At 39.5% G+C, this 26,164-nt stretch overlaps 1 protein-coding gene and 1 pseudogene across 2 annotated transcripts; one reads left to right on the top strand and one right to left on the bottom strand.

Moving 5' to 3' along the window:
• Positions 1-2,054: 2,054 nt before the first annotated feature.
• EEF1E1 (eukaryotic translation elongation factor 1 epsilon 1) lies at positions 2,055-26,164 on the bottom strand. 2 transcript variants are annotated; one of them, XM_072729163.1, is made up of 4 exons: positions 25,974-26,164; positions 20,853-21,053; positions 14,094-14,189; positions 2,055-4,326 (listed from the first exon to the last, which is right to left on the bottom strand). In XM_072729163.1, the coding sequence occupies exons 1-4, from the start codon at positions 26,115-26,117 to the stop codon at positions 4,120-4,122; spliced, it is 648 nt and encodes a 215-aa protein (XP_072585264.1). In that variant the 5' UTR covers positions 26,118-26,164; the 3' UTR covers positions 2,055-4,119. The 2 variants fall into 2 exon arrangements, with proteins under 2 accessions (XP_072585264.1, XP_025855171.2); XM_025999386.2 differs by having other exon boundaries at positions 2,055-3,315.
• LOC112920555 (rRNA-processing protein FCF1 homolog pseudogene) lies at positions 18,198-18,818 on the top strand (annotated as a pseudogene).

The raw sequence follows: 26,164 nt of genomic DNA, 5'->3' as shown, positions 1-26,164 counted from the left end.
AATTCTTTTATAAACTATTTGGTATTCAGAAGGTATTTTCCCACTTAATTATTACTGTGAGAGGTACCTAGCTGCCTGCCTAGTATCCCATCTTTCCTTCTTTATCATTGACAGAGCACCGATTTTATTCTGGATGACAATATGTGGGCCAACAGATTATGTTTCTGGCCTTCTTCTCAGCTGGGATGGCCAGAGATGTAAACAGATTATTGCCGAATGGGGCTTCCAGGAAAGGTCCTTCGGTTGTCTCAACTGGGAGAAGACATTTTGCCCTTCCTCTCTTCCTCCTTCTCTGGGTCTTGATCATGGATGTGATGTCTGGGGCTCTGGTAGCTATCTTGGACTAGAAGTTGAACTTGAGAAATGTAACGATTCGTTCAGGATGGAGCAGAAAGATGGGAGCTGGATGGATGCCTTATACCAATTGTGAACTGTCTTCTTTCACATGAGAGGTAAACAAACCACTTTACTTGATTTTTCTGCTACCTACAGCTGTATGTAATTGCAATTCATCCTTATACTTTCCTTGGCCATTGCAAAATGGACTTAGTACTATATATATATATATATATATATATATATATATATTTTTTTTTTTTTTTTAAAAGATTTTATTTATCCATTCATGAGAGACAGAGGCAGAGACATAGGCAGAGGGAGAAGCAGCCTCCATGCAGGGAGCCCGACGTGGGACTCAATCCCGGGTTTCCAGGATTACGCCCTGGGCCGAAGGCAGAGCTAAACCGCTGAGCCACCTGGGCTGCCCTACTATATTCTTTTGACAAACATACGCTGAGCATCTGTGTGTGGTTGCATGCCAGCCATTATTTTGAGGGCTGATATGTAAGGGAAGAGTCTCTGCGCTCAAGGAATCAACAGTCTGGTAGAAGAGACAAATCATCATACTAGTACAATGACATCAAGGGCCAGAATCAGGGGTAGGAAGAGATGGGTTGGTCAGGATAGACCTGACTTTCACATGGACATGACACAGTTGAAGAGTATCAGGTGAGAAGGGAAGGGCATTTCTGGCATAGAAGGACCTGACAAATGAACCATGATGCAATGCAACATTTCTACATTAGATGCTGAGAACATTATCTAGCTGCTGCTTCAGGAGCTAGGTCTTTACATTTCTGCAATACTGTCATCCTGTAAGTTCCAAGTTAGTGACAAGAATTAGCTAGCACATAATAGCACCAGGTAATAGCTGTGGAAGCAATACTGTGTACTTGCATAAAGGCAATGACCAGCGGTTGTAAAGATACTTAAACTCACAAGATAGACATGGGGAGAGGGGACATTTGACAAAGAGGTAGACAGGTGTGTCATGTCTTTCCTAAACCTGACCTAACCTGAAGGAAAGAAGGAAATGGCTGGAAAGGAAAAGCTTGGTAGTCCATCTGTCATCCATCCTGTCTGTCCTGCTTACCTCCCCCAGCAGTCCTCTGGGCAGAGAAGGAACTGTTAGGGGAAGGAGGAATTTGCAGCAGTAAAATATGACATGGCATGTTGTAGCAGACCCAGCTGGGGCTGGTGTTTTTGCATGAAAATCAGACTGGGTCTGCCTCTATGACACACATTCTAACTCCCAAGACTAGATTCCTCCAGTCTCAGTGTGCAAATACAAATTTACAGTTTCTATTTTAAAGGCTGTATTATAAAATTAAATATGCTCCCAAGGGCAATGAATTATGAGATCTGATCCTATAAAAATTGTCCTATTACAAAACAATCACACACAGTTGGTCTCTTAAATCTTAGTTACATAAAATAGGAAGGGGAGGATCTTACAGAGAAAACTTTGCTGATAGACATGGACTCTATGTTAGGCTTTTCCCATATATATTATCTCATTTTATTTTTATAGATTAAGGAATATGGTTAACTGATTTGCTCGAGGTCATATAGCTAGTGATAAAAGCAGAACTCAACCAAAGGGCTGTATATTTCCCCAATCTCTGTTTTTTTCACTTGACCTTTGACTGTATACTATTTAGATTCACCATCAGCATCAAAATAGTAGTATGAAACAGTAAAACACTCAAAGGCTCTTTTTTTTTTTTTTAAAGATTTTATTTATTTAGAGAGAGTGTGCACGAGAGAGCACGGGGAGAGAGAGAGGGCGAGCACATGAGGCAGCATGAACTAAAGGGCGCAGCAAAGAGGGACAAGTTGACTCCCTGCTGAGCAGGGAGCTGGATGCATGACCTGAGCTAAAAGCAGACACTTAACCGACTGAGCCACTCAGGCACCCCTAAAAGGCTCTATTTTTCTTATTATTTGGAAATATAAGCTCTTTAGCTCTCAATCACTTACTTACTCAGTAAGTTGTAAGATGTATAGATTTGCTAATAACACGTCTCTTTGTTCTTTATTGTGTTTCGGCAGCAGCCCTGAGTTGGCTTTTAGTTTAGAAGCCAGTTTAGTTTAGAAAGATCTAGTAATTGTCAGGTCTAAAGCTAGTGGGATAGCAGGAATTTCCCATCTTGTTTTTAGCCACTTCTATTCCAATATGCCCAACAACAACAAAAGAACCATTAACTCCACTGAATGTATCTTATTCCAGCTCCCTCCAGGGCAGTTCAGTAGTTAGTTTCACCTCAATGAATACTGACTACAGGAAAGAAAGAAACAAAAAAAAATTTTTTTTTCAACCACATTTACTGGCTCACATAAATATTTGAAAACAAATCCATCTGTCTTCCCTTTCTGTATCCTTGGCACAATTTATTATAGTCCTTAATAAACAAATTACTGTAAATATCCATAGGGGAAAATGAATTTTAAAATATGAGAGGGAGGTCGATAAACAGCCAAATATGTCAGCTACTGAAAGGACTATTTTTTCCTTAAGATTAAGCCACTGATTTGCAAGTTTTACTAAAATAAATTTCATCTATTAAAAAAAAGGTTAATTTATAACTTATAACTTATAATTTTTAACTTATAATTTATAACTTGATCTTGACTCAAGTTTTCACAGTTGAATTTTTACATAAAAGCTGCAAATTTTCAACTAGAGAACAAGTAAAACTTTCGGACATAAGTTTATTCCATCAACTTCAGCAAATAAAGAATGACTGTGATTCAATTTACATTGGCTCTCTGGTCCAGAATACACTTTCCATTTTAAATATTTGTGATCACGCTTCTGTATGTCATGGATAGCTTCTAGAGAGAATTAGTATATAGTCTGTTCTTGAGGAAGACAACAACGGACAGATGTTGCCTGATTCCTGGATAATGTTGAATGTGACAAAACCAGCGAGACACATTAAGATATTTCTCCTTTTCTTGAACTGTGAGGTCAACCTAAATAGAGATTAAAAACACACACAACACAGACAGTGCATAAGAATAATCATCAGTATCATTTGCGTAGAAGATAAACACTCAAGAAAAGCCAACATATTTAGATGGGAGCAAAAAGTTTCAGCCAGTTAGAAGAGCCATTTGTTTAATGCTTTTATGTTCTGTTCAACACCAGACACGCTTTTTAGAGAAGTCTCAGATTTTCAACAAATGCAAAAATTACATTAACCCAGCATCTGGAGGTCCAAACAACACAGGACTTGTGTTTCCTTTGTGCCCCGGGTTCTTGGTCGCGCCACTCTGAGGAAGGAAGAGGTGGACCAGACGAAGAGTGGTGGACAGCAAAGCAAGGTGTATTGAGCAAGAGTATAAAGCTCCTGGAGAGGGAGGGGGGCAGAGTAGGCTGCCCCGGAGTTTCTAGGTTTAGGGGTTTTAATAAGCTCTTTTGCAGAACTATCTTAAGCAATCAGGTGTGCTGAGTCATGCCAATGGAGGCTTTGGTCACATGTCTGTTGACCTATTAGGTTAATGTCCATGTGCTGATGGTCTTTTCTTGTTCACATTTGCGGGCTCAGGTCTTAACTGCCTCTTGCCTGTGACACTGACAAATGCATTTGTGGTTCATTGTCTTATTTTAGGACTTTTTGAAGAAGTCATTTCTGCAAAGGTTGCAGAGCAGAATGTCAGTGCAGTTTTATCTTAGCTGTCCTGACTCCATATTCTCCTGTTGGGGAGCCTGGCCCTGACTACCTGTCTTAACTCCTAATACAAAGAGCTTGTTTTTTACTTTTTGGAGAGAAAAATTTATATTTTCCCTTTATATTTCAAAAGGATAAAGCAGGGCAGCCCGGGTGGCTCAAGAGGTTTAGCGCCGCCTTCGGCCCAGGGCCTGATCCTGGAGACCCAGGATCGAGTCCCACGTCGGGCTCCTTGCATGGCGCCTGCTTCTCCCTCTGCCTGTGTCTCTGCTTCTCTCTTTCCTCTCTGCGTATTCCCAGAAATAAATAAAATCTTAAAAAAAAAAAAAAAAAAAAGGAGAAAGGAAGAGAATAGCTTCCAAAAGACTAAGACATTGGTTCTTTCTACAACATTTTTTAGCAAATGTAAAAGGTTAGGATCTAACATTCTTAACAAGGCAATACTATGTAAACTCATATACATACATTTTATAATTATATATATACTTATATATAAACTTTATAATATTTTATAAGGACTTAAACCTGAAACTTACCCCATTCTTTACTCCCCCCCCAAAAAAGCTGACAGTTTTTTATATGTATATAAATAAAACTTCCTTTCTATTAAATTCTGGGGAAAAACTACTCAAGACAATGACTCACTTAATTTCAAGAGATTATTGCCTAACAAGAAGGAAGAGCTGGCTATTTCCAGTGGCACATGCCTCAGATGAACAACAGATCTTCTCAACTGGGTTTGCTAAAAAGCTGAACTCTATCTACAGTGGATGTAAGTCACACAATTTCCTGTCAAGCTACAAGAATGCCCAGAGATTTGGTTAGAGAAAGGTGCAACAAAAACAGTTGGTACCTATTATTTTACTGGGCTTTAAGTCCAGAGTAGGTGATTCAGAGATTTGGACTGGAATCAGAGAGCTGTCAGGTAAGAGAGAGCCAGCGGGACAGTAACTACCATCTATGACCCGTGTTTAAAAGTCGTATAGCTATCTCCTTTTTCTGTTGTTAAAGCAACATTTATTCAACAGACATTGCAAGTCTCTGTAAAACTGACTGGAATATTTCCACAAGGAAGAAAAAACCCCTCCTGTGATTCAAACCCATTAGTAGCCTGCTTGATGGAAGGAGGTTTAGTGAGACAGATGTCCTGTGGCTGGTCAGAACTGAGCGTACTTGTGTCTACAGGCAAATATTCTGCTGTTACTGGGTCAACAAAACTAAAGGACAAACCACTATGGTATGCAAAATGTATTGCAGAATACAAAATAATATTAATAAAATTCAAAGGTAGACACATAGTATTTTCTCAAAAAATCTTTCATTGAACTCCTATTCCCAGTTCATGTTTACTATAAGGCAATTTATTTTATTTTATTTTTTTTAATTTTTTTATTTATTTATGATAGTCACAGAGAGAGAGAGGCAGAGACATATGCAGAGGGAGAAGCAGGCTCCATGCACTGGGAGCCCGACATGGGATTCGATCCTGGGTCTCCAGGATCGCGCCCTGGGCCAAAGGCAGGTGCTAACCCGCTGTGCCACCCAGGGATCCCTGTAAGACAATTTAAAAAGAAAAACTGATGCAAATAATCCTGCTTTCCTTAGACAGGAGGAAAAATTTCCTTTTACCTCTGATAGAAGGATACTATTGTATCAATATCTTATCTTTTAACATTGTCTTTGATGGCCTCAGACATCCAATTCTGCTGGCTCAGTTTACTTAAATTATTAGCAGGAGAGTCTCCTGCTTCTGCTACCTAAAAAGAATTTTAAGTTTCAGGTTTAAGTTCTTACTTGTAAGTGCTACACATATTATGAAAATATACTCATCTCCTTTAAGGCTGTGTAAGATTGCATCTAGTTATCAGAAATATATTACTATACCTGTTTCACCTACAATATTGTTAGTCTATGGCATGGAAATAGAAAATTAGCACAGTAGTCAAGAAAACTGGTCAAAAAATGTCTTTTTTGATATAAAAGGTATTTTTTATTAAAAGAGAATTCATGGCTTTCACATGTGAAGAATTACCTTATGCCTAACTGTCTGGTCTGTACACAGGAGGCAAATAACCATTGCAGAATAAACTGAGTTATCAGTTTATATTTCAAAAGGGAAAACACATTTTGTAAACGAGCTCCATTCTTTTTCTAAATCTTTCCCATATGTGAACTTCACCACTGACTTCAAAAGAAGACGTAAGATTTTTAAAAAGCTCAACCACTAGTAAACATAGCTACAAATCTAATGGGAAATAGGGGCTGAGTTTTCTTCACCCACACACATACATACATTCGAAATCAACTTCAGCAAACCTCTTTCCCAATTATAAGGGAACAGTAAGTTTCACTCTCAAACTGATTTCATGTCAGTTGCTGCAATACAGGATTCATATCTGACCATTTTCTACAATTTACTCTTTTCAAAACTCTTCAAGTCTCGATTCAGCCACTTTGTGAGATGTTATTTTTCTAAATGAATTAAAATACACTGAGAAGCATTTCCAGACAATATAGCACTAATGCTTATTTGATCTTTGTGCAGATTGGTCACTCAGACTCTGGATCTGAGTCAAAGGGCAGTGTCTGCTTACTATTCATATTTCAGAGCAGAAGACTGGTTGCAATGCTGCTACTTGGCCTATTATTTAAAATAGCAAAAACAACAGTAAGATACAACACATAGCAAAATCGATATTCTCCAACATAAAAATTTCACATTTAGAGTCTTTAGAATAAAGGGTTACGAGTAGACTCATGGCACGAAATAATTTTTTTTTAAAATTTTTTTGGGGTGTACAAAGTAAGTTAAGATTTATTTATTTATTTATTTATTTATTTATTTATCTATCTATCTATTTATTTATTTATTAAAATATTTATTTATTCATGACAGAGAGAGACAGAGAGGCAGAGACACAGGCAGAGGGAGAAGCAGGCTCCATGCAGTGAGCCCGATATGGGACCTGATCCCGCTAAACCGCTGGGCCACGGGGGCTGCCCCAAGGTTTATTTATTTTAGAGAGAGCAAGTGAGTGTGGCGGGGACACACACACACACACACACACACACACACACACACACTCTCTCTCTCTCTCTCTCCAGCAGGCTCCCTGCTGGGCATGGAACCTAGATGTAGAGCTCACTCCTAGGACCCTGAGATCATGACCTGAGCTGAAAGGAAGAGTTGGACACTTAACAGACTGAGCCACTCAGGCACAAAATAATTTTTATTCCAAGAGCTTCTAAAGCTTCTTCTAACATTTCCAATTTATTCCAATAATTTTTAACTAGATGATCTATTTCAGAAAATGTAAATCTGTTCATTTTCCCTCAGAAAATTTTGCCAGAAATACACAAGAGTTTTTCCAAAAGGATCAGGTGACCACTTACTCTTCTTTTAGTTTAAATTGGAGCTTGTCCCTTGAATCTGAGAAAATTAGGACTGATCTCTATTTGTTATTTCTGCTACATTTTTGGTAGACATTCTATTTCTGACCTTACTGTAAACAAAGAGAAAACAGATTACCATTCCCTACTCCCTCCCCCCAAAAACCTTACAGTTTTTTCTAGAACTTCCCAGATAGGATCCCCTGGGCCCTTTCACTTACAACACTGGTTTTCCAGCATCCCTCTCTACTCGGCTAGTTTCTTTTCCTTTCTTGCAACAGGAGACACAGCGCGACTTTCCAGTCACCATTTCCTGCTTCTTACTGGCCTCCATGATACTGTGTCTGCAGCGGTGAAGCTTGGATCTTTCTAACTAATCATCCTTTCTTATTTATATTGGTTCTCTACACCTAGTCTGAACCTTTAAAGCCAAACAGATAATACTCTTAGTCATTAATTTCCCATGGAGACACCACTTTAAGTGACCCATTCCAGACACCACTTTAAGTGACCCATTCTCTCCAGGGTGAGAGGCTGGTCTGCTCCCTTCCGGACATTCTTTACGGCTGGTGCTCCTAGACTGCACTGCAGCTGCTTCTTGTACTTTTCTTTCTTTCTAAAAAAACGACATACCTCCACTGGTGTTCCAAACTTCAAAACAAATGTATTTTAGTTGATAACTATCTCAGAGTCAAGCGGCACATCATGCTACAAAGGATTTCAATAATTGTAACAGCCTGTTCACAGGGACCGCTATCTACGGGTGAAATCACTCAGAAAGCAATGAGTCAGTGGGTAGGATAATAAACAGCCAGCCACATTAACTGGCAATTTCACAAAGGAAGAACAATGCAATATTCTCAAATAGAATTAAGATAGACCAGATCTGAAAATTAGAGTAACTTAGCCACAACTAAAATTGGGCTCCAAATGAAACAAAATACTGTGGGATTATCTGATGACTTGAAGGTTCCCTGACTGCTGTCTTGTGCACGGTACTGATTACTTATTAAGTATTTTTTTTTAAAGATTTTATTTATTGATTGAAAGAGAGAGAGACCATGAGCAGGGAGAAGGGGTAGAAGGAGAAGCAGACTCCCCACTGAACAAGGAACCTGACGTGGGACTCGATCCCAGAACTCTGGGATCATGACCTGAGCCAAAGGCAGATGTTTAACTGACTGAGCCACCCAGGCGGCCTGATTACATTTTAAGTATTTAATAGCAGGAACAAATAAATGAAAGAATGCGTGAGGGCAAAAATAAATATACTGCCAAAGCAAACAGAGCACAAGAAACTGTCTGATGAATGTGAGCAGGTAACCAATCTGAGCTTCACATCTACTCTCCTAAATTTAATACCGAATAATCACCTTTTTCTCATCTGGATATAGTTACACCTAACTCAAGAGGGATGTCATTTAACACCACTGTCCAATTCTATCACAGTAGAGGTTTGAGTCTGTGAGGAGTTCCTTGAGAAGGTGTTTATTTCTTTGATGTACTTTGCCTGCATTTGGACCAGGGTAGGAGAGACGCTTTTGTTATGGACTCATTTCTTGAACCTAAAAGGATGGCGAGCTGAATGATTTATGTATCATTATATTCGTTTTTGTTTTGAAAAAACATAAGCATAATATCCTTCATCATAATATCCTAGTCACTACATGTAAAGAAAACATATATTCCCAAACAGGAAATATAAAAGGGCACGTATCACTAAATATTGTTAATGTGACCTGACTTTTAACATGTTGCACTGCACAAGACACTTCTAAGACCTGCTTGAAAACCCAATGCCCCTCAGGGTACCTAGACTCATAATTAAATAACTTTGTAGCTTGTGATATGAATATTTTGCCTTATAGAATTATGACCTTGTTCACCATGCTGGCCAAGAAATTCCAGACAAGCTCCTTCCTGACTATTTCCTTTCCCTACTGCATGACCTGCATAAGCCAGAAGAGAGAAAAACACAAATACACACTCGGTTTGCAAGAGTTATACTTTATTACTATTTTTTTTTTAATTAAATGGGAAAATGCTGTCCTTCTTAACAGGAGTTCAATGTCACAAGAGGCCAGGCCTTGTGAAGGTCCCAACAGGCCTTCACTAGCCAGCTGACAGCATCATACATAGGATTAGAGATGACATTTCTCCTAATGCAAGCTTTAAAACTAAGTAATGCCACATTTAAATGTTTTAAAGTGTCTCCAAGGGTGCCGTTGTTGTTAGATATAAGTTGTTTTTAAGCTCCCCTAGAAAGTAGCCATGCTTTTAACAGTGGACTCTCTAAGTCAAGTTATGGATACCTCCTAGGTGTGTCACCAGGATGAAAATATGTAGATATCATAACAGCAAACTCTTAGTTTGGAGGCTTTTGCATTTTAAAATGATATTAAAATGTGCCATGTCACCATTCTACATTCAAAAAAGCGACTAAAAAATGTTGAATCTAGAATGGAATAAAAGGAGGCTGGTTCGATCAGATTATATCAGCTCTACTTAAACTGTCTTCACATTCAAATAAGATGATTTTAGAGTTAATCATAATGAAGTATAAAACTAAAGATAGCATTACAAAGATCTACAACCTGAAACAGGAAATACAGGAGGGAGAGACTGCAAAGTACTGCTGATCTCGGTAAGCATTTGGTTGCATGATGCATTGTGCTAAGAGCTGGAGAGCTACAAAGAGAAATATGACACGATTCTCTTCAGTCCTCTTATTTTGCTTCAAATTGTGTCTTATTTATCTCTTCTACGTACAAGGAACATTTGTCCTACTCTATTCTTATTGTAGCAGTAATTATGAATAATAATTTTTTAAGGATTTTATTTATTTATTCATGAGAGACAGAGAGACACAGACACAGGCAGAGGGAGAAGCAGGCTCCATGCAGGGAGCCCAACGTGGGACTCGATCCCGGGTGTCCAGGATCAGGCCCTGGGCTGAAGGCGGCGCTAAACCACTGAGCCACCCGGGCTGCCCATGAATAATTATTAATAACCTTCCTTTTACTGTCAAAAGTATTATTCTGGATGAGAAATCATATGGTCATTCTACTTATATGCAAGATTTATATTCAAACTTATCATAAGGTTTCTAAAACAATACAAGTTCCCTTAAGTAGCCAGACATCTGAATCCTACAGATATTTTTCTGACAATTTCATGATTCTACATTTTACTTATTTGTTTTTTTAACTTTTCATGTAATATTCTGAGCAGAAATCAGCACTTTGCCTTATTCAGTTCTTTTCATGTGAAACAGTCATCTCTTTGAAGAGATCAAGAGTTGCTTGAAAAGAGGTTTTTATATTTCTTTTATGTCTCTCAAGGACTGTAGTATGGACACATGCAATGAATTCAATAAGGACTGTTGGGCTGAGTGAAGGATCTAACTAGGTGGTTGCAGCAATAATGTTATAGAACTGAGCATAATCCTTCAGGGATCCTTTTTTTTTTTTTTTTAAGATTTTATTATTCATTTATGAGAGACACATAGAGAGAGGCAGAGACACAGGCAGAGATACAGGCAGAGGAAGAAGTAGGCTCCCTGCAGGGAGCCCGATGTGGGACTCGATCCCGGGACCCCGGGATCATGACCTGGGCCAAAGGCAGAGGCTCAACCACTGAGCCACCCAGGCATCCCAATCCCTTGGGGATCTTAGAGGAACAATGCTTCATAAGTGGAGTAAATCTAAGGAATTAGAGCTTGTGTGGGGGATAAAGAAAAACTATCATACATTATGGTATCCGGCAGCATGTAAAGGCGTCCCCACATACTGTGCACAAAGTCAATGTTCCTAAGCCTTAATTTCCTTCTCTATAGTAGGAGGATGATACCACTAGCCTCATCTTCTTTAGAGTTATGAGGTAGAAAGAAAAACTATACATAAAACTGACAAATCTAGAGAAACCCGTTAATTAGGTTATTCAATGTTTACGGAGGGGAGTGCAGACTATATGCATGTGGGAGGAATTATGTTGGACAGGAGTGTTACACATAGGAATTGCTGCAGTCTCTCGCTCAAGCATGCATCTATCTATCTATCTATAAAGATTGTATTTATTTATTCACGAGAGACACACAGGGAGAGGCAGAGACATAGGCAGAGGGAGAAGCAGGTTCCCTGCTCATGACTTGAGCCAAAGGCAGATGCTCAACCACTGAGCCACCCAGGCATCTGTAGCAGCTTATGATTTAAAAGACAGAGAAGTTTTCCAAGGATCAGAGTACACAGTGAAACAAGCCAGAGCTGAGGGAGTGTGTGAGGCACAGAGGAATGAGTACTTCAGCATGCTTCAGAAGCCTGAGGAGGAAATCAGGAAATCAGTGCCATAGCTGAGTGATACTTGGTGACATGTGAACAAATCTGGGAGGAAGACAAGGCTGGGCCCAGGGAGCAAAAGAGAAGAGCACAGGCTGAGAGATCAGGGAGTCTGTTGTGGCTGAGAGAGAAGCATGTGGGAAGAACGAGGGCGATGAGGTTGGCAGGGGAGGCAGAGTCAACATGAAGAAGGGGCTCCCATCCTAGACAGTGAGGAGGTACTTGGTTATTCTGAGAAAAGAAGCCACATCATGAGAAAAATCGCTGCAGTGGCAAAGAAGATGGGTGAGAGAAGACTGGTGGTAGGAGGCCATTTCAGTAGCCGTGACAGCAGATGACAAATTCTGGAACTAGGGCAATATCACCCAGGATCACAGGAGGACACGTGTGAGAGGCATCCAGGAGGTGGAAACAAAAGAATCTGATTAACTGGACACACAAGGTGCAGAATACAGAAAAACGGACAGGTTATTTTTTTCCACAGGGAGAAGATGGGTGTTGGGAAGATGTTTTAGGTGCAGAAAGACTTAAGGAAGCACAAGCTGTGGAGCGTTTCAAACTGCCTGGTTTCCAGACCTGGTTTTGCTACTAACTGGGTCATTGGAAGGAAGGTATCAGAGCTCTTTGTGGCTCTCTTACTTCCTTTGCAAATGGGGATGATAGTAATAGTACCGACCTCATAGGATTGTTATGAGGATTAAATTAATTAACATTTAGGAAGCACAGAGAACATAGCCAGTACCATATAATTGTCTGTAAATAAATTGAAGAATTTTTTTTTAAAGTTTATTTATTTATTTATTTATTTATTTAAATTTATTTATGATAGTCAGAGAGAGAGAGAGAGAGAGAGAGAGGCAGAGACACAGACAGAGGGAGAAGCAGGCTCCATGCACCGGGAGCCCGACGTGGGATTCGATCCCGGGTCTCCAGGATCGCGCCCTGGGCCAAAGGCAGGCGCCAAACCGCTGCGCCACCCAGGGATCCCTAAATTGAAGAATTAATACAATTTAGAGACTGACCATTGGGTACCTGGGTGGCTTGGTCAGCTGGGCTTCTCTTGATTTCATCTCAGGTCTTGATCTCAGGGTCCTGAGATTGAGCCCTAATTTGGGCTCTGCACTCAGCGGGGAATCTGCTTAAGGATTCTCTCTCCCTCCCGCAACTCACACTCTCACTCTCTCTAAAATATATAAACAAATTTAAAAAAAATAGAGAGACTGACCAGATAAAAGGAAAAATTGCACATATGGGAAAGAAAGGATACAAAATTGGGGCAGAAAGGGGGTAGGAGGGCAGCCTGGGTGGCTCAGCGGTTTAGCACTGCCTTCAGCCCAGGTCATGGCTCTGGAGACCTGGGACTGAGTCCCACATTAGGCATCCTGCATGGAGCCTGCTTCTTCCTCTGCCTGTGTCTCTGCCTTTCTCTCTCTCTCTCTCTCTCTCTCATGAATAAATAAATGAAATCTTAAAAAAAGGGGGGGGGCAGGAGGGTGAGTTCAAGTAAGAGGGCAGAGGGAGGAGACAAGACAGATGAGGAGGAGTGTTCAGGTGGGGTGGGAGATGAGGGCATTGAAAAGAACAGTCTCAAATTTCTAGCTCAAACAGGGAGGACCGCTGCATGATAACTGAAGATAAAGGGAGAGGGAAAGAATGGGGTTAAGGAAAGTGCTAGAAGTCTGGAAGTATGCCTGGGAGGAATGAAAGATCTGATCTGTAGGAGAGCCTGGCTGAAACTGAATAGTATAAATTTATAGTGGCACCAATCTGTGGCTTTGGGATTTCTCCAACAGATCTCAGACCGGATATGGGATTGAAGGCAATTATTAGAAGTGACCAAGAGGTGGGGATTTATAGGCAAAGGGTGGTGAATGTACGGTGGAGCAAAGCTGAAGACACTAACAAAAGTATCAGAAGTTACACAAAAGGGGATCTAGGTTGGATGGGGAAAAAGTACCTAAGTTTGGAAAATGGGAAGGAATATAGTTGCTTCAGATAATGGTGGGATTAGTGAGTAAGAGATTCAAAGCTAAGGATTAGAGGCCACACAGAACATGGGGTACTGGAATTAAGATGTTACAAGGAGTGGGACGTGTTGATGGGGGCCAGGTTATGACAATCAAGTTCAAAGGGCAGCAAAAGAAGTAGTTGTGAACAAGAGTAGAAACAACAGGAAGTAAACAGGAAGCTACTATATTTGATGGATTTGTGGAAGGAATACGTACATAAGTACCTTGTATAAAAATAATTCATTTTTATTTGAGAAGGCAAAAATGCAAAAATGACTTAAATTTAAGACAAAAAAATCATTCTGAACATTACAGAGGAAAAAACTAATGACTATTTAAATACTCACTATAAAGCGATGAAGTCCGTAGTACAATAGGATATCTGCTAAGGTAAAGTTATATCCTGTAAGGTACACTTTATCTTCAAGATACGAATTAAGATCCTAAAACAAAAACAAATACATAAAATTTTAATTTATAAAACAGTAATAATTGGGACCCCTGGGTGGTTTAGCACGTTAAGTATCCAACTCTTGATTTCGGCTCAGGTCATCTGATGAAGCCCCACAGTAGGCTCCACACTCAGTGCGGAGTCGGCTTGAGATTCTCTGTTTCCCTCTGTCCCTCCTTCACCTCCCACTCATGCATACGCATGTATGCATGCTTGCTCTTTCTCTCTCTCTCAAATAAATAAATATTTGAAAAAAAAAAACCTACCCAGTAATAATAGAGTTAACTATCATATCATTGGACTTCAAACATTTAGAAGACTATTAGAAAACAAAACACTGACTTAATTTGATAAATTGAATCTGACATTCATAAACTCAGTTTTATTCAAAAGAACAGATAATATGGCAATCACCTCATTTTTTTTAATCACCTCATTTTTAAAAATAGGGCAAACATTATTAATCTTATTTTATTTTAAAGAAATAAGAAAACTTTAAAAAATGCTATTCAAAATGCCATCTATGACCATTTCAAAGACACCAATTTTGAAGAAGGGGAGATCATTTTGTAAATTATGTTCATGTTAGATTTACTTTTTTTTTTTTTTTTTTAAGATTTTTATTTATTCATGAAAGACACAGAGAGAGAGGCACAGACATAGGCAGAGGGAGAAGCAGGCTCCATGCAGGGAGCCTGATGTGGGACTTGATCCCGGATCTCCAGGATCACACCCTGGGCTGAAAGCGGCACTAAACTGCTGAGCCACCCGGGCTCCCCCAGATTTACTTTTTCCATTAAAATATAAAAAGCTCTTTAACAATTCTCTTAAGAGAATTATAGTTTATTGATTTGCTGCATTTTTTATATATGTATATTTAAAAGTTTTTAATTAATGTTACCATTTAGTCACTTTTAAGTGTATAATTCAGTAAATATCAGGGGTATCCACACTGTTGTGTAACCAGTCTTCAGAATTTTTTCACCTTGCAAAACTGAAACTCTATCCTATTAACACCTCCCCACTTCCCCCTCACCCCAGACCCTGGCAACCACCATTCTTTCTATTTCTATGAATTGATGACTTTAGATACTGCATGTAAGTGGAACCATAGGGCATTTGTCTTTCTGTGCCTAGCTTATACTTACCATAATACCCTCAAGGTTCGAATTTTCTTCTCTTTTGAGGCTAATATTCCATTGTTTATATATATACTTTATCTAGTCATCTGTAAATGGACGCATGTGTTGTTTCCACTTCTCAGCTACTGTCAATAATATTGATATGGATATGGGTGTACACATATCTCTCTAAGGCCCACTTTGAATTATTTTGGGTATATACCCGTAAGTAGAATTACTGAATATATGGTAATTCTATTTTTTAATCTTTTGAGGAACCAGCATATTGTTTTTCATAGAGCTGCACCATTTTACACTTTTAACTGGGTTCTTAGTTTTTTTGTTGCTGAGTTGTAAGAGTTCTTTATATATTTTGGATATTAATTATGTATCAGTTACATGCTTTGCAAGTATTTTTTCCCATTCCATGGGTTGCCTTTTCATTCTGTTGATTGTGTCCGTTGATGCACAGAAGTTTTAAATTTTGAAGTAGTCCAATTTATTCATTTTTATTTTTGTTGCCTGTACTTTTGTGTCATACCCAAGAAATCACTGCCAAATCAAACAATGTATTTTTTCCCCTAGGTTTTCTTTTTCTTTTAAAATTTTTTTTTAAATTTTTATTTATTTATGATAGTCACACAGAGAGAGAGAGAGGCAGAGACACAGGCAGAGGGAGAAGCAGGCTCCATGCACCGGGAGCCCGACGTGGGATTCGATCCCGGGTCTCCAGGATCGCGCCCTGGGCCAAAGGCAGGCACCAAACCGCTGCGCCACGCAGGGATCCCCTCCCCTAGGTTTTCTTCTAAGAGTTTTATAAATTTAGGTTTTACATTCAGGACTTCAATCCATTTTGAGTTAATTTCTATATATCATGTAAAGTAACATTCCAACTTCATTCTTTTATAATTGGATATCCAGTTTTTCCAAAATCTGCAAGACTCCACAGGGTTTTTTTGTTGTTGTTGTTGTTTTAAATATTTATTTACCTGAGAAAGAGAGAGTATATATATGCACGTGCGGGTGTGCTGACTGTACAGCCCTGTCTGTGCAGAGCTCCATCTCACGACCCATGAGATCATGACCTGAGCCAAACGAAGAATCCCACACTTAACTGACTGAGCCACCCCTGAAGGACTCCAGTTTTAAACACCAAAGCTGCAGAAAGTTCTTTGCCATTTGTTCTCCAAACTATAATCATCAATTTTCAAAGGGCAATGTTAAATATACACAAAATAATTGATCTAAAATCTTTAACAACAAAATACTAGTAAGCACGGAGCTCCCTCAGTGGCCAATAGGTACTCTGGAAGGAAAAAAAGAATTAAAGTACATGTTAAAAAATGAAATAAAAATCTTAAGAGATCCTAATCTAAATTAGAAGTAGTCTGACAGACCAGTATGAATGAACCAATTAGCTTCCTGAGAAAAGAAAAAAATGTAGATTAAAAAAAAGATATGAGTACTTTGGATTCCTCTCAAAATTAACATGTACTTTAACAGCACAGGAATTCATGCTGCATTCATTACATTACATTAAAATCAAATGAGACAAAAGATTCATATAACTTTAGACAAAGATTTATAAATCAGTTACATGAATTACTATCAGATATCCTCAGAGGGCCCTCTAAGGACTAGTTATCCTTAGTGGTCAGTGGTCAAAAGTACTTATTCCAGAAAAATTCCGTAAACTGGAGAGAACATTTTGTTTTCTCAAATCACATCCCAAATGCCTGGCAAATGGTAGTTCCATAAGTAGTAATTATTTGCTGAACTGAATTTAATCTCTTTGAGTATGCCCATGTCTTCATCTGAAGACTGTAATTTTCAAAATGCTATATAAACAGGGAACTGCTAGGGGTGTTACAGATGAGGGCATAAAGGAATATGGACAAAAAGGAGACAAATGCAGAAAAATCAAAATAAAGTTCGGGTATGGAGGGTGAAATGGACTGGCATATAAGAAGCTACCACTTATATAGTGATCTGTTGAATCTAGATGGTTTCTCTCTAAATGTCTTCAAATGAAACAGCTTGGATAAAGTTTAAGAGTAAAATAAGATTATCTTCGATTTAATTTTAAGAAGCATTTTTAAAAAGGTCTAAATAATTTAACATTGCTTTTGTACACTGTATATATTCTTAAAATAGAATCCATGTGTAAGTTTTAGTAATAGAGACTCTCAGGTTACTGTCTTTAAAACATCTTTATAATTAAGTATATATATATATTTTTTAAATTTATTTATTCAGAGAGAGAGAGACTGAGAGGCAGAGACACAGGCAGAGGGAGAAGCGGGCTCCATTCAGGGAGCCCGACGTGGGACTCGATCCTGGGTCTCCAGGATCAGACCCTAGGCTGCAGGCGGCGCTAAACCGCTGCGCCACCGGGGGTGCCCTAAGTATATTTTTCTTAGTGATATTCAAATTTCCTCTGCTATATTACAGAATTTCATATATTCAGAATATTCCCAAAATTAACAATGTTCAACTCCTTTGTTTTAAATAAGACTTTCCCGTGCCACTTCCAAACTTTATCAAGTATTCCCCCTCCTCTAGAGTTCTACCTGAGTTTTTTTTCTAATTAGTATTACATTTTCTAGCAACATTAAAAAAGCAGTATAATAAACAGCTATATATCTTCCATCTAGATTCAATATATGAGTGCTCTGCAATGCCTGCCATTTTGAAATTATGTATTACCTTAATTATGAGCCATTTAAGCTTGGAGTCGTGGTTTTAGCCTAAAATGGAACTTTAGAGAGTATGAAGTAAAGATAAGTAATAAAAAGATAAATAGCCCAGTATTAAAAGGGGTAAAGCATACATACAAGGAAATTTTTAAAAATGATTTAGGATTCCGGAAGAAGCAAGGGTGCGGCCTGAACATGGGGAAGCAAAAAAAAGCAAGAAAGTATGCGACCATGAAGCGAATGCTTAGTCTCCGAGATCAGAGGCTTAAAGAGAAGGATAGATTAAAACCTAAAAAGAAAGAAAAGAAAGATCCCAGTGCACTCAAGGAAAGAGAAGTCCCCCAACATCCTTCCTGCTTATTCTTCCAATATAACACACAGCTGGGCCCACCTTACCACATCCTGGTTGATACCAGCTTTATCAACTTTTCCATTAAAGCCAAACTTGACTTAGTACAGTCAATGATGGACTGTCTGTATGCCAAGTGTATCCCTTGTATAACTGACTGTGTAATGGCTGAAATTGAGAAACTGGGGCAAAAGTATTGAGTGGCTCTAAGGATTGCCAAGGATCCGAGATTTGAACGACTGCCATGCACACACAAAGGAACCTATGCAGATGACTGCTTAGTACAGAGAGTAACTCAGCACAAGTGTTACATTGTGGCCACAGTTGACCTGGACCCTAGAAGGATCCGGAAGAACCCTGGAGTTCCCATCATGCACATTTCTAACCATAGGTACAACATTGAGCAGATGCCAGATGATTATGGAGCCCCTGGGTTCTAAATCTTAAAAGATAGTTTTTCTGTCTTCTTATACCAACTTTTTCTGTTGCCAGTTCATATTAGCAATATGCTATAGTATGAATTACTCTTCTTACCCATTTGCTCTGTTACGAGCGGAGTATGGTTAAATATATTCATTTTTTGATGTTTTGAAATCAGTATTTTGTATCATTTTAAGTATTGTTGCATCTTTCTATAAATCAGATGATTGCTTGTAAAAAAAATAAAAATAAATAAAAATGATTTAAATCCTGGTACAACTATATGATGCAATACTTTACTCACAGGTTCTCAAAAAGATAGTATAAATGAGTACTTTGTGGACACAAAAGATGTTCACAACACAATGTCAATGAAAAAATGCAAGTTACAGTTTCCAACAGGTGCCCACTTGTAAAATAAAAAAACACATACCTATACGGAAAGGAAAAGCATGGAAGATCACAAAGGGAGTTCAATAAATATTTGATGATTAAATATAAGTGTTATTAGCACTTCTCTTTTAGTGGAACTACTAATGCTTGGAATTTTTTCCCCTTATTTATATCTCCTAAATTTTAAGACAAAAACAGCAAAAGGCAAAACAAAACAGAAAACAACCCTTTCTCATCTATGCTCATATGGCAAAAATCAAACTGTAGTACATTATGTATAATGTACATTATACATTTGTCTCCCCCACTGCTCTGAGCTCTGCACGGGCAGGGACTGTTACTGTACCACTGGCCCTTAGAACCGCATCTGGCACATCAGTGCAGGTACAGATAAGCAAACCTGCAGAGCAAGGATGACAACCAAATCATCTGTTCCCTTGTACATTTCAAAAATGGTACTATCTCCAGTCAGAGTCTCTTGACTGGAATTACAAATAATATTTACATATCCCAAATACAACGTTTTGGTAGAATTACTTCCATGTTCTTAATACCAAATCTCTGAATACAACTTTGAATTTATAAACCTAATTCAGTGAAATCCTGTTCGAATCTTTTAGAGCTAAGTACTTTATTACTATCCTTTCTTCTGGAAAATTATGAGAGAGTTATATTTATATTTTATTTGGCTGAAATCTTACATTCCCTTAGAGGAAAGACATGCTTGCTTCCCTCTGGAAAGGCTGCTGAGCATGGCAGAGACCAGTGGGAGGGGTCAATATGGATATTGAGCATGAATAGACCTATAAAGGTACAAGTCCTAAAATTTATTTTCTACCAGTTATCTTGATTGATAGCTATCAAAAATATAGTTAAAACCATTCCCCCTAGACTGACAAATGAAATGCTTTCAGTTCTATGAGACCTTCTTGCACAACTTACACTATCAATTTATATGATGATGGGAATAAAATCAGAAAACGGAAGGGATTCCTGCAGTGATGTGTGGTTGTCTGGATGATTTCTAAATTTCCTTCAAATTCTAAGCTTCTATTAAAAATTTGGTTTTAATCTGCTTTATTTTTATGTAAATAATTAATAAACATCATTTGGAATGTTTTTCACTGCTGGTGACTCTGGTGCCATATTCAGCTTATACCTTGTACCAACAGAGCCTTTCATTCTGATTTTGTTTCTTTGGAAAGAAAATACAAATCTTAAAGCAGTAAGTGTCAAGGAAAAAAACATGGGCTTTCTCAGATCTAACAGTTTTTATCAGTAGCTCTCAAAGATTCTGATTCCCTTCTTGCCTTTGAGAAAGTATTTTACTGTTGGGTGGAGAAACTAAGTATTAAGACATCACATTAAAAAATAAATAAAAAAATCAAAAAAATCATACAAATAACTGTTGACTGTGTTGAGTGTTAAGAACAAGCATATAGAACAAGGACCCATATGTGTAAGGGAGAGAGGTGGTCAAGAACATTTCTGGGGAAGGGGCTGAGATCTGAGGGGGAAGGTGGGCATAGTCTTGTCTCTAGTACAGGTAGTAACAGGTAAAAACTACCCTAAGGCAGAAGGAAACAAGAAGGCCAATGGCTTTGGCTAGTGAATCTCAAGGGGGAGAGCTTCCTGCTACTAATAGTTCATGCATTTTAAAAGAGAAGTCACAGTACCTTCAACAGAGTGCGGATATCATCTTTATTGGAGTGTCCATCTACTCGAGTTACCCTGTATTCCAACCACTGCTGAACGATCGCTTTTTCTTCTGCAGTGCTCCCAAGCAGATATTCTTTGTTGGCCTGCTTGACAAGATGAGCTGCTATAGTTGTCAGTCCTGTTAGACTCGGACCATTGTTTGTTTGAAGAACTGGAATCTTAAGAAAAAGAAGTTCTTCAGATAAATTTAAAACACAAATACCATCATGACCTTAAATTCTTCTTCTTTTTAAAGATTTTATTTATTTGAGAGAAAAAGATAAAATGAGGGAGGGGGTAGAGGGAGAAGGAGAGTCCCCACTGAGCAGGGAGCCTGATGTGGGCCTCTATCCCAGCACCCTGGAATCATGACCTGAGCTGAAGGCAGACGATTAACTGACTGAGCCACCCAGGTGCCCATGACCCTAAGTTCTAAGTAATCGCTAAATCTCTCACTGTTCTTTCAAGCACCGTAGGATTCTACTCTAAAACACTAAATCATATTCCAACGAAAATCAGGAAAATAGTAGTTATGTTATTTACAATTTGATAACAGATGTTTGAAGTGAAACCAGTAGTAACATTGCAAAAATCAATATATTTCTATATAACTTACAACTGTGCATATACAAGAGGAAAAAAAGGAAAACCTGGAATACTGCATTGATTTTAGTCAAGCTTACCAATACTCTAATTTAGCAAGACGAACAAACTTAAATCCGACTTCTGTAATAACAAAAGGATACTATTATAGTAACAGTGACTTAATGTTGATGTAGTTAGAACCACCAAATGAGATCTGGGCTGGTTTTAGTGATATGTGATCTAATGTAATTCACTATCTCGTTAATTAGGTAGATATGGACTGAGACAGTGACTTGGTTGCCATGAACTGCATATCCATCAATTTTGGAATCATTTAGAGTGAAGTCACTATTGGCCAGTATTTCATATTTTAAAAAATGTTCCGAAATACAGTTGAGGCCACTGATAGTAGCCTGGGCTCAGGTAATCATCTGAAAAATAATCCTGTTTTTGTTTCCCTTATTAGAACGGCAATACAAAGGTTTGGATTGTAAGAAATTGCCAATTAATTTAAATGTTCTTGATGCACAACCAGGCAAAGCACTATGAGAAATTTAAAAGAATATAGAAGGGATAATCAGACTGGGAGACTGACCAGTTACAAATAATAATAAACAATCTAAACGACCCAAACAAACCAAAAAAGAGTATTTTCTTGGGAAGATGGATGGTTTTTGCAGTCATTAAATAGTATCTTGTACTTGTAAGATGATTTACACCTTGCAGGGCACTTCCAGGCTCACATCTAGGTCAACAGGACTCTGGGAAGTGTACAGATACACTTACAAATACAAATTCCAAGGTTATCTCCTACATGTTATAGGAATTAATGAAAGGTACTCTGATTTTCTACTTCCTTACCTACTTCCCACTAACTACTTAGCTTAATTTTCACTTTTGCCTTTATACTCAAATGAAGCCTCTACCTCTATGATCACCAATAATATTCTTTCAAAAAAATGCACTGAAAGAAAATAATAAGGAAGCCCCTGGGGGTGCTGGTTCTATTGTTCTATTCCAGGTTGGTTGGTTCTGTGTGAGGTTACCCACCTGTGTTCACTTTGTGGGAATGCATCAAGATTTATTCGCTTTTCTGAAGGTATGTTATACTTATAAAACAAAACAAAAACGGAAAAAGAACTTGCAATCAATGAGTGTGTGAGGGGAAATGACATTTAATTCTAAAGAGAATTATTTGTAAAAATAAATTATCCACAATCCTACACTGTTAACTCAAAAACTTCCCAGTTACCTTCTCATTGCATCTTCTAAGTTGGTGAGTAATTATGTCATTATCGTATGGACAAAGAACCAAGGTCACCTGCTTTGTCATGGCAAGATCAGAGTTTAGATAAAGTAAGATTGACTGGAAAGTCCCTTGTCTTTGCTTCATACAGCCTCAGGTACATAAATCTTAAGTAGTTGCAATTGTGAGACACATACTTTTTCCATATTCATCTTAGGATGCCATGGTCTTCTAAGCAATCACTGACGATGGCAAATGAGAACTATTACAATGTGCTGATGTACTATAATTTAATGAACCATTCTCCTAAAGCTGGACCTCTGGATTGTTTTCCTTTTTTTTAATTTCCTTAAATAATCTCTACACCCAATATGGGGCTCGAACTCATGACCCTGAGAGATCAAGAGTTGCATCCTCTACTGAGCCAGCCAGACTACCTTAGATTGTTTTCAATTATGTAGTCCCCTCCCCTTACCTGTGGGGAATATGTCCCAATACCCCTAGGGGAGGTTTGAAACCATGGATAGTACCAAAACCTATATATACTATGTTTTTCCCCTATACATAAATATGATATGATGATAAAGTTGAAGTTCTAAATTAGGTACAGTACGAGATTAACAGCAATGACTAATAATAAAGTATAACATTTATACTGTAATAAAAGTTATGTGAATGTGGTCAGTCTCTCTCAAAATATCCTGTTCTACTCAACTCACACTTCTTGTGATGATGTAAGACTTCAAAATGCCCATGTAAGCAGATGAAGTGAGGTGAATGGCGTAGGCATTGTGACACAGTGCTAGGCTACTCCTGACCTTCTGACACTGTCAGAAGGAGGAGTATCTGTTTCTGGGCTTAGCTAACCCTGGGTAACTGAAATTGCAGATATTGAAACCATGGGTAGGGAGGGTGACTACTATATAGTTGATAATGTTACAGGGAATGCCTTATTGCTTCATATGGAGAACAAAGACAAAGGAAAAAAATTGTTTCCTTGTGATTTGCAGCCCATTGACAGGTGTTCAAGACAGGCAGATTGATATTCCTCTAGGAACTCAACTGCCACGATGTTAATACTTTGCTAAGGGCAAAAGCCAATTTTGGCTTAACATTAGCCCGACCTCCAGGATCCTTTAAGTCTTCTTTAATGTATAAAAATCCCTTTTGAAACTTCCTTTATCTCTACCCCCCAAGATATATGTTGGCAATCATCCTCCAAGCATATGGCCCACTGACATACATCTGAAGGGTCTTAGGGGTTTTACTAGACAGTAGTAAATGACCTTTTCCTAACAATAGCTGACCTCCTCAAGGTCCTGGAAACCTAGCTTCCAAATGCCTTAGAGACCTACACTCTCCCTAACCCCTTCCCAACTTGAAAGTACAAAATCAGACACTCCTCACAACCCCAGAGCAGCTCTTTCTGCCCACGGTCCTGTCCCTATGCTTTAACAAAACCACCCTTTTTGCATCAAAGATGCTTCAAGAATTCTTACTTGACCATTCATCCTAGGACCCCAATATTTTCACATCATTGCTGGCTTACTGCTGTCTGTGGGCTCCTCCTCCCACCAAATAAATAAATAAATAAATAAATAAATAAATAAATACATAAGAAGACTGAATCTTTTCATATATTCCCATCCCTTTCTCCGAACATATAAATAGAAAATTTTAATAGCTGCCCTTTGCTGAGACCAAAAAAAAAAAAAAAAAAAAAGTTTTATAAGTTAAAATAAAATAAGAAACCACACTCTGAACTCCAAAGCCCTCCCAAGAGGGCTCAAACTGTAATTTTGGGCTTATTTTGTGTTGTAGCACTTCATGTGGATCTGCTTCTTGCCCCAAACTTCCCAAGCTTCCGTAATTTTGGTCTTACATGCTTTAAACACCAGCTTCTCTGTGCATTTTACAAATCCATCCTTACAATCGAAATGAATTTTCTCCCCCTCATTCTTCAACAACGTTTCCTCTGTTTAGTGTATATTCTATTCTGCCTTAAATTAATTGCCAATGACGGTTTCTCATATTAGATAAGCTTCCTGAGGGCAAAATTCCTGACTTGGCAACGTTCTCTAAAAAAAAAAAAAACAAAACAACAACAACAGAAACCAAACTGGGGGAGCAGATGGTAAAGGGAAGGAACCAGAATCCGCATGAGGCTGGAGGAAAAAGCAAAAGCGGGCGGCTTTGTCTCCAAGACCTTTCACGGTTTCAGTTTAACTGATGTGTATTGACTGCTTCTCGCATAAACCAAACGAAGAATGAAAAACTAAGAACAACAAAAAAAAAAAAAAAAAAAAAGAAAGAAACATCACATGGGGGTGGGGTGGGGATTTCAAGGGGGCCCAAAAACGCTCTCTCCCCAGAGCAGCCTCCCTACCATCCTCCTCCTTTCCTAACGCATTCATTCAATCCACGTCCAACCACCACGTTTACGAAGCGCAAAAGCTCTTCGACGCCTGAGAAAGCCGAGTCCAAGCACCTTACCAACTTGAGGCTGTATTAACCTTCCCCTTGGTCCTGCGCACGTCGCACACTGACCCCGAGCAGCTCAGGAAGAAACCTTCCTGGAATCTCCTACAGGCGGGACCAAGGCCAACGATGTGCTGCTCGGTCTGCAGCCTCCGCTCCCACGTAGCACTTTCCACTTACTGCCGTTATTAAAAAAAAAAAAAAGAGCAGCCAGGTGTGTCCTCCTAGGGGACAACCCGGCTCCCCGAGGACGGAGGGGGTCGGGCTCCTCCACCGCAGCTTGCAAGCGGCCCCCGGTCCCTCCCACCCGGCAAGGCGCGGCTCGGACCGCAAGGCCGGGCTGCAGCGAGCGCTGTCACCGGACGCGAATGCGGGGCCTCCACGCTGGTGTCCGCGCCCTGCTCGCCTTCCCAGGACGGGACGACAGTCTCCGAGGTTCAAGGGAGGCCCGGGTGGCTCAGTGGTCAGCGCCGCCTCCAGCCCGGGGCGTGACCCTGGAGACCCCGGATCGAGTCCCGCATCCGGCTCCCTGCCTGCTTCTCCCTCTGCCTGTGTCTCTGCCTCTCTGTGTGTCTCTCATGAATAAATAAAATTAAAAAAAAAAAAAGAAAAGGTCAGGCCAAGCCGGAGCGGGGCGCGGCCAGGGCCGCAGGAGCCCGAGAGACGCCAGCCCGCCCGCCCCGCGGCGCAGACACGTGGGGAGGACAGGACCGCATCCTCCATCTCCGCCGGCCAGCCCGTCTTCCCTGCGCTCCCGTCCACCGCTTCCCCTCCACTCCCCGCTTCTCACCTGGCGCTCGCCCTGAGCGCTGTATTTGTTCCCTTTACTCAGCCCCAGGGACTTCTCCAACAGCGTCAACTCCGCGGCCGCCGCCATCTTCCGGCAGGAGCTGCTGGCAGGGGCGGGACCAGGACAGCAAGGCTCTCCCCCCATTGGCTGGGAGGGAAGGCCCCGCCCCCTCCCACAAACGTGACCAACTA

Source organism: Vulpes vulpes, chromosome 12, assembly GCF_048418805.1.
Source record: "Vulpes vulpes isolate BD-2025 chromosome 12, VulVul3, whole genome shotgun sequence".
Taxonomy (NCBI): Eukaryota; Metazoa; Chordata; class Mammalia; order Carnivora; family Canidae; genus Vulpes; species Vulpes vulpes.
This window is presented reverse-complemented; position numbering and strand designations above follow the sequence as displayed.

What these genes read in the sequence shown, in the direction of transcription:
- EEF1E1 (XM_072729163.1), bottom strand. Translation starts at nt 26,117, where the DNA reads ATGGGGGGAGAGCCTTGCTGTCCTGGTCCCGCCCCTGCCAGCAGCTCC. An exon ending in GCGCTCAGGGCGAGCGCCAG is followed by an intron (nt 21,054 to 25,973) that starts GTGAGAAGCGGG and finishes CTTTTTCTTAAG; the next exon opens with ATTCCAGTTCTTCAAACAAA. An exon ending in ACGGACTTCATCGCTTTATA is followed by an intron (nt 4,327 to 14,093) that starts GTGAGTATTTAA and finishes TTTTTTTTTAAG; the next exon opens with ATTTTATTTATTTCTGGGAA.